The sequence below is a fragment of the Pyrus communis genome, chromosome 9 (assembly GCF_963583255.1).
Source record: "Pyrus communis chromosome 9, drPyrComm1.1, whole genome shotgun sequence".
Taxonomy (NCBI): Eukaryota; Viridiplantae; Streptophyta; class Magnoliopsida; order Rosales; family Rosaceae; genus Pyrus; species Pyrus communis.
The window spans coordinates 1,393,441-1,402,698 of record NC_084811.1 but is presented as its reverse complement, the minus strand read 5'-3'; the positions used below and the strand labels follow the sequence as shown (position 1 = coordinate 1,402,698).

Sequence of the window (9,258 nt, the reverse complement as noted above, 5' to 3'; positions counted from 1 at the left end):
GCCTTCTGAAGTAAATGCCTATTGTTGGTTTGTCGAAGTTCATCAAAAAGTTAAATTTCATTTTGATCATTTAATTCATTTGCGTAAATTATCACCTACAAATATTATAATGTGTATATGTGAATAATTAAAATGATAAAATTAAAATCTTAATCTAATAACCGGGATTAATCAAAACATCATTGTGATGATCTGATTTTCTATATTTTTCTGGTAGTACACAAGTCAACTAGTTGCTCTAGTCTCTCTCTCTCTCTCTCGTGTCAGTATATATGATATATGTATTGTACATTTCACAATGCGCTGCTGTATGCCGTCTTTGTCACGTCCAACAGTAAGGTTTAAAGCCTCTATATCTATTGTATCCAAAGCCGATGCAAAAACTCATCCCTCAGTTGAGTCCTGAGTCGTGAAGGTGATAGTGGTAGCCAATTAACTCGCCTACGCCCCATACAATTCCAACTTCCCAAAGGTCAGATTACCCTCGGCCTCTAACTTCAACTAACCCTAAATTACAGATCACATAAACCACGAAATGGCAGGGAAGATTGCACCATGGTTTGTATTGTTAGTTTCGGTCATTATCTGTGTACTAGTGGGAAGTGCGTGGGGACAAAGTGCTACTGTGGGATCCACATACCACCTCTACAATCCAGCCCAAATCAATTACGACTTGCGGGCTGTTAGTGCATTCTGCTCAACATGGGATGCCGATCAATCCTACGAATGGCGCAGCAAATATGGATGGACTGCATTTTGCGGACCTGCTGGCCCTAGGGGAGAGGACGTTTGCGGAAAGTGCCTCTTGGTACGTATTAGTTAGTTAGCATTAAAACGCTCCTACATTAACATATTAGCTGATTAGCTTAGAACGTTCCTTTTAACATACTAACTGTTAGCACCAGAACGCTCTTATACTAAATGTGTGTGTACAATTTTAATTTGATGAATTTATATATGTGCAGGTGACAAACACTGGGACAGGAGCACAAACAGTGGTGAGAATTATTGATCAATGCAGCAACGGAGGGCTAGACTTGGATGTGAATATGTTTAACCAAATTGACACCGACGGTAGTGGCTACGCATCAGGCCACCTTATCGTCAACTACGATTTTGTCGACTGCGGCGACTAAAGCCTATAACCCCGGATGAATTCAGTAGCTTAGTAGTGAACTTAACTTATACTGCTGATAAATAAGCTTCACCATGGAATAAATTGAAGCGGAATCGCTTCTTGTATTATAACAAGAGGTATTATCAGATATCGAAATGTACTTCAACCTTATGATAAATATAGATGTGATCATCATGGTGAATGATTGCACCATTAGTAAGGGCTTCCTTCTTTTAATGAAAGGATTGCATGCTATATGTAAACAAGAGAACATTTCCTTGTCATTCGGTGAATTTCATAAGGTCCAAAATCATTAGTTTAAATTATTGTTTCTCTTTTTTATTTTAACTTTAAAAATCAATAAAAAATAATCTTGGGACCTAATAAATAGTAGGATCACATCTGAATGTCTTGCAACATTTTGTTTGGCTCCCATGCAAAATATTTCCTAAAACTAAAAAATTTCAATTTTTTCACAAAAAATGTGAGTTATAACCCACATTTTCAAATCGTTTTGAAATTTTTTATTAAATTCATTTTAAGCCAAAATTTGAGTCATTATCGTCACACCACATGTTTCCTAAAATTATCTAGGACATTTTGAAGATTTGCGACACATACAAATAAATTTGGGGCCCAATATTAGTTTATATTATTTTCTCTATTTTCAACTTTAAAAATCAATAAAAAAATAATCTCGGGACCTAATAAATTGTAGGGTCACATCCAATGGTCTTGCAATATTTTCCTTTGCTCCCATGCAAAATATTTCAAAAAACGAAAATTTTCAATTTTTTCACAAACTGTGAGTTATAACTCACGTTTTCAAATCGATTTTGGAAAATTTTGAAAGATTCATAAGCTGAAATTCGAATCATTCTTGTTGCACTACATGTTTTCTAAAATTAAGTTAGGATTTTCCGAAAGATTTTCGACACATAAAAATATATTTGGGGGCCCCTCTATTAATTTATATTATTTTATGGATTGTTTAATTTTAAAAATCAATAAAAATTAGTCTTGAGTCCTAAAAAATAGTAGGGTCACATTCAAAGGTCTTGCATCATTTTCCTTAGCTCCCATGCAAAATATTTAAAAAAAAAACAAAAAATTTCAATTTTTTTTTTTTCACAAAAATTGTGAGTAATAACCCATGTTTTCAAATCCATTTTGAAATTTTTTACATGATTTATTATAAGCCAAAATTCCAATCATTCTCAACGCACCATGTGTTTTCTAAAATTAAGTTAGGATATTCTTAAGATTTTCAACACAAAAATATATTTGGGCCCTGTAAGATCCCACATCGCCTAGGGGTAAGGATCCTGTAAGCCTTATATGTATATTCCCATCTCTACTTAGCACGAGGCCTTTTGGGAGCTAACTGACTTTGGATTCCATCGGAACTTCGAAGTTAAGTGAGTTTGGGCAAGAGCAATCCCAGGATGGGTGACCCACTGGGAAGTTCTCGTGTGAGTTCCCAAAAACAAAACTATGAGGTTGTGGTCGAGGCCCAAAGCAGACAATATCGTGTTACGGAGGAGTCGAGCTCGGGCTGGGATGTGACAGGCCCTCTATTAGTTTATTTTATTTTCTATATATTTTCAACTTTAAAAATCAATAAAAAAATAGTCTCGGGATCAAATAAATAATAAGGTCACAATCAAACATCTTGCAACATTTTCAAAAACTAAAACTGTCATTTTTTTTCCCACAAAACTATGATTTATAACCTATATTTTCAGATCGATTTTTTGAATTTTTACATGATTTATCATACGCCAAAATTCGGGTCATTCTCATCACACCACATGTTTCCTTAAATTAATTTAGGACACTCCGAAGACTTTGGACACATAAAAATATATTTGGAGGGCATTTATATTATTTTCTCTATTTTTCAACTTTAAAAATTAATAAAAAATAGTCTCGAGACCAAATAATTAGTAGGATCACCTCCAAGGGTCTTGCAACATTTTCCCTAGCTCCCATGCAAAATATTTCAAAAAACTAAAATTTTCAATTTTTTTTCACAAAAACTGCGAGTTATATAATGTTATAACCCATGTTTTCCAATCAATTTTGGAAAATTTTACAAGATTATTATAAGCCCAAACTTGAGCAATTGTGGTCGCACCACATACATGTTTCCTAAAATCAATAGAGGATATTCCGAAGAATTTTGACACATAAAAATATACTTGGGCTCCCCTATATATTATTTTATATTATTTTCTCTATTTTCAGCTTAAATCAATTAAAAATAATTACTTGACCTAATAAATTGTAGGATTGTGGCATCCCACATCGCCCAGGGGAGTGATCCTTATATGTATATTCTCATCCCTACCTAGCACGAGGCCTTTTGGGAGCTCACTGGCTTCGGATTCCGTAGGAACTCCGAAGTTAAGCGAGAAGGGGGCTAGAGCAATCCCATGATGGGTGACCCACTGGGAAGTTGCTCGTGAGTTCCCAAAAACAAAACCGTGAGGGAATGGTAAGCCCAAAGTGGACAATATCGTGTTACGGTGGTGGAGCGGGCCTGGGAAGTGGTCCTGCCCGGGCCGGGATGTGACAATTTGGTATCAGAGCCTCACCATGATCGCGTGTGTGCCGACGAGGACGTCGGGCCCCCTAAGGGGGGTGGATTGTGGCATCCCACATCGCCCAGGGGAGTGATCTTTATATGTATATTCCCATCCCTACCTAGCACGAGGCTTTTTGGGAGCTCACTGGCTTCGGGTTCCATGGGAACTCCGAAGTTAAGCGAGTAGCGCACGAGAGCACTCCCAGGATGGGTGACCCATTGGGAAGTTCTCGTGTGAGTTCCCAGAAACAAAACCATGATGGTGTGGTCGAGGCCCAAAACGGACAATATCGTGCTACGGTGGAGTCGGGCCCGGGAAGTGGTCCCGCTCGGGTATATTCCCATCCCTACCTAGCACGAGGCCTTTTGGGAGCTCATTGGCTTCGGGTTCTATAGGAACTCCAAAGTTAAGCGAGTAGCGCACGAGAGCACTCCCAGGATGGGTGACCCATTGGGAAGTTCTCGTGTAAGTTCCCAGAAACAAAACTGTGAGGGCATGGTCGGGGCCAAAAGCGGACAATATCGTGCTATAGTAGAGTCGGGCTCAGGAAGTGGTCCCGCCCAGGTTGGGATATGACATTTGGTATCAAAGCCTAACCCTGGTCGCGTGTGTGCCGACGAGGACGTCAGGCCCCTAAGGGGGGGTGGATTGTGGCATCCTACATCACCCATGGGAGTGATCCTTATATGTATATTCCCATCCCTACCTAGCACGAGGCCTTTTGGGAGCTCACTGGCTTCGGGTTCCATGGGAACTCCGAAGTTAAACGAGTAGCGCACGAGAGCACTCCCATGATGGGTGACCCATTGGGAAGTTCTCGTGTGAGTTCCCAAAAACAAAACCCTGAGGGCGTGGTCGGGGCTCAAAGCGGACAATATCGTGCTACGATAGAGGGCGGGCCCGGGAAGTGGTCCCGCCCGGGTCGGGATGTGACAAGGATAGTATCCAAAGATCCTTATAACATTTTCCTTAGCTCTCACATAAAATATTTCGTAAAACTAAATTTCAATTTTTTCACGATAACTATGAGTTACAACCCATGTTTTAAAATCAATTTTGGAAAATTTTCCAAGATTCATTATGAGCCAAAATTCAAGTCATTCTTCTCACACCACATGTTTTTTAATATGAATTTAGGTCATTTTGAAGATTTTTTGACACAAAAAAATATATTTAGGGGTTTTCAAATTTTCAATTTTAAAAATCAATAAAAAAAATTGTTTCTGGACCTAATAAATTGTAGGATCCATTCAAAGGTCTTTGCAATATTTTTCTAAACTCCCACATAAAATATTTCGTAAAAATAAAAATTTCTAAACTCACGTTTTTAAATCGATGTTGAGAATTTTTACAAGAATCATTATAAGCAAAAATTCGAGTTATTCTTGTTGCACCACATGTTTCTAAAACTAATTTAGGACATTCCAAAGAATTTCAACACTTTTAAATCACTTTGGGGGCCCTCAATTAGTTTATATTATTTTCTCTATTTTCTAACTCTTAAAATCAATAAAAAATAGTCTAGGGACCTAATAAATGGTAGGATCACATCCAAAGGTCTTGCAACATTTTCCTTAGGTCCCACGCAAAATTTTTTCAAAAACTAAAAATTTCAATTTTTTTTTCTTCACAAAAATGTGAGTTATACCCACTTCAAATCGATTTAGGGAATTTTACAAGATTCATTATAAGCCAAAATTTGATTCATTCTCGTCGCACCACATGTTTAGTAAAATTAATTTAGAACATTCCGAAGATTTTTGACACATAAAAATATATTTGGGTGACAGTCTATTACTTTTTTTTTTCTCTTTCTATTTTTCAACTTTAAAATCAATAAAAAATGATTTCGGGACCTAATGAATTGTTGGATCGCATCCAAAGGTCTTTGTAACATTTTTGTTTATTTATTTTTGACTCGCACTTCGGATTTGAGGTTTTTTGCCAACCCCGGGTCCGGGGCGTGATAAATTAAGCTCACAATTCTCACTATTCTTATGGAGCCCTCTTCCCAGATTAGATGGTCTCCGCCTAATGGTGCGTCTCTCAAGCTTAACTTTAATGGGTCTGTTATCCTCAATTGCCAAGCTGCTAGTGTTTTTGTTATCCGTGATGCGTCCGGTTCCCCTCTATTTGCTGGAGCTCGAAAAGTTGGTACTGCTAATTAATGTGTTGATTGCGTAGGGTCAAGCTTTGCTAGATGGGCTGCATGCAGCCCTTAATACTGCAGGCTAAGGTACATGAAAGTTGAAGGTGATTCTAAAATCCTGTCCCCTGGAGGCTTCGTACTATTATTTGGAACATCCAGAGTCTTGGTTGTCGTTTCTTTGCTATTGATTTCCATCATGTGTTCCGTGAGGCCAATTGAATTTGTTGCCCATGCCCTTGCTGCTGTGGGTCAAGCTTTCTCTTCTGAGTCCCGTATTTGGTCTGCTTGTTGGGACTTTGTTGGTGTTGGCTGCCCGAGGAGAGAAGTTTTTTTTTGTAATTTCTTTGTTCTTTTTAGAAAAAAAACTTTATGTTGCATGTTTAGCTGACGATTCGAATCTTCTCATATTAAAATTACGTAAACAATATTACGATCAAGTTAAAACGATTAATGACACATTGGTTTTTGCACGAAAACAATTATCTTAACACCACCAACCTAAAACTATTGGCAACATTCAACAATTATTACAACGATTCACAATGTTAAATAATTATTACAGTGTTGCCAATAATGATTCAAATTGTTAAAGAATTATCGCAGCGCTGCCAATATAAAATGATTCAAATGTTAAACATTTATCATAACGCCGCAAACTTAAAACAATTCACAATATTAAACAATTATCATGGCACCGCCAACTTAAAATGATTTGCAACATTAAACAATTATTACAAGACGCGAACTTAAAATGACTCACAACATATAACTGTCACAATGAATGGGGTCAATTTCTTTAATGGAAATAAAACCATATTTTGGATAAGTATGCCACCAAAAATGGTAAGGTATCCATCAGTTTTCAAATAACCTTACCCAAAAGGAAAGAACATTAAATAAAATTGAAATATATGAACCTATACCTATTAGGTGCTGGGCTTACTCACTATATGTTACGTGTTATATAACAGAATTGGTAAAAGCTTTTTAGTGCAAGCACAAATACACAACAAAAAAGCATTGTCTTTCTCAGATAATGAGGATTAAGGAGGAGGAGGAAGAGATGGCTGCCGCTGGTGGTAGTCAGGTGGTGAAAGTGAAGAGGGAGATCATCGAGGCATGCTTGAGTGCGGTCTTTGTAATAAGGTGTCAAAGGAGGCTACAACCATTTCATTCTGCCTCCATACGTGTGAGTTTCCTTTTTTTAATCTCCTCTACCCTCAATTGAAAACTGAAATGTGTGATTTTTTTGTCTTTGCTGATTAACACCTGAAGACGTTGCGAAAATTCGTATCATTCCTAGTAATTTTTAAGAAAAAGGTTTTCTTTTAGAAGAATTTTCTCGATTATTTCTGTAATTCAACGCTGAATCCCAAACTAGTTTGCAGAAAGTGCATCTTCGATAAACTGTCAGAGGAGTATGACAGATGTCCAGTATGTGATACTTATCTCGGCAATTTCCCTATGACAAAACTCAGGTGATGTTCCTATATTCTAACGGTAAATGCATCGTGTCGCTGATTCCTGGGGTTCATTATTAAGGATTTACCGAAATTTTTATTTTCATTCATTTATTATTATTATTATTATTTTAGGAAAACATGGAAGGTACAAGAGAAATTTATTGATATGAAAAAAAAAGTTACACCTAGTCAGGAGGGGACATAAACCTTACCCCTCATTGAGCAAGAAAAACGAAATACAAGAAAAGAGGGGAGACATAAACCTTACTCATTTTGAAAGTAAATATCCTACAGAAATGCAATTAGTGGACTTGACTACGTATATAGTGTTAGTCACATTACCTTCCTTCCCAAAGTTAAGTACCATAGGGAAGATAATTCTATTCTTGGAAAAAAAAAAAAGAAAAAAAAAAAGTACCGTAGGGAAGATAATAAATCGATGCTTGTTTATTATCGATTAGCAACAGGAAAAGAAACAGATTTGGAAAATGGTTCTGGAAAAAATCATGACCTAATTGTGGTTTTGCATTGAAAATTGTTAACAAATTTAAAATTTCTGTAACTAAGGTTTCTTCTTGCACATTGTCATATGACTTTACGCAAGTGCGTAGTTTTTTTCGTTGCACTAGTTTTTCGATCATAATGTTGCAAATGTGTGCGGGAGCTTTACGTTGAAATGTTCTTAATTACACGTGTTTAATTAAGATGTCATTTAAATGATCTGCAGTCCAGACCATATTTTGCAAAATATTATAGCCAAGATATATTTCCCGTTAAAAGGAAGAAAGTCGATGCACCGGCAGTTAGGGAGCACGAAGCTAATAATCCTGATGTTACACCTTCCTCATTAGGAGGATGCCGTTTTTCTGCTGAAGAACCTCTGGAAATAGATGATTCTGCAGAATATTATCCAGTGAGCTCCTGCGCATGCAATGACCTCTCAAAATAAGTTGCTAGTAAACGGGGGTAGGGTTTTGATTAATTATGTGTGCTTTATCTTAGCTTTTATGGCTTCTAGATTAAGCACTTTCAGTAGTGTTTGTTTAACTGTGTTTCTAAAAGTAATTAGTCCAATTGATGAACAGATGGATGACTGGATTGAAGGGTAGGTCAAGAAGTGCAAAGCAGGCAACATGATCCAAGGATTACAAATTAGGGTTTTGGCATCGGACTTAGGGTTATAATATGTCATTTTCAAAAGAACAGTGTGTTGGTAGCTTTGCTCCTGACATAGGGATAACTTTGGCAGTTTGTTAATTGTTTATTTTGTTTTCTCTTTAACTTTTTCTTATGGGTTTGGTTTTATGTTTTGGATGTATAAATACACCGCTTGGGTGTTAGAATTGTCATCTTTTCGACTATTATTCAACAAACTTGAATTTACTCAATTTCCTTGTGGATTCTAACTTTGGAATTTCGTTCGATTTCTCTTTCTTATAAATCTTACTGCATCACCAACATTCAACAAGGTTGAAAAGCCTTCCCACCTTATCTTCAAAGTCATCTTCTGTGTTTTGGCCATGGTGGGCGGTGCATGGAGACAAAGTGCTGACGAATGTTAGAGCGACAAGTTTTCCCTATAATCCACAGCAAAACAACTACGACTTGTGGGCCGTATTATAGAATCTTAGATAATGTATGTATGCATGTGTGTGTGTGTAGGTGACAAACGCCGGAATTGGAGTTCAAGCAACAGTGAGGAGTGTTGATCGGTGCAGCACCAACGGAAATGGCAATGCCAAGGCCGCCTTATCGTTAAAGCGATTCACACAAAATAAGCATGTCATAACGAATGGAGTCACTTTTGTTTGCAGAAATAAACTTATTCTTTGAATAAGTATGCAATCAAAAATGCTTAACAACGTTAAACAATTATTACATCGCTGCCAATTTAAGGGAAGGTGTATTCAATTGGGATTTTGAGACATTTTAATTCTTTTA

At 37.0% G+C, this 9,258-nt stretch overlaps 1 protein-coding gene across 1 annotated transcript; it reads left to right on the top strand.

Moving 5' to 3' along the window:
* The first annotated feature begins 535 nt into the window (after positions 1-535).
* On the top strand, positions 536-1,136 carry LOC137744704 (pathogenesis-related protein PR-4-like). The gene is made up of 2 exons (XM_068484488.1): positions 536-808; positions 966-1,136. The coding sequence occupies exons 1-2, from the start codon at positions 536-538 to the stop codon at positions 1,134-1,136; spliced, it is 444 nt and encodes a 147-aa protein (XP_068340589.1).
* Positions 1,137-9,258: the final 8,122 nt, after the last annotated feature.

Coding starts and splice junctions, on each gene's coding strand:
- LOC137744704 (XM_068484488.1), top strand. CDS start 536: ATGGCAGGGAAGATTGCACCATGGTTTGTATTGTTAGTTTCGGTCATT. Junction 809..965: donor TTTGCGGAAAGTGCCTCTTG/GTACGTATTAGT, acceptor ATATATGTGCAG/GTGACAAACACTGGGACAGG.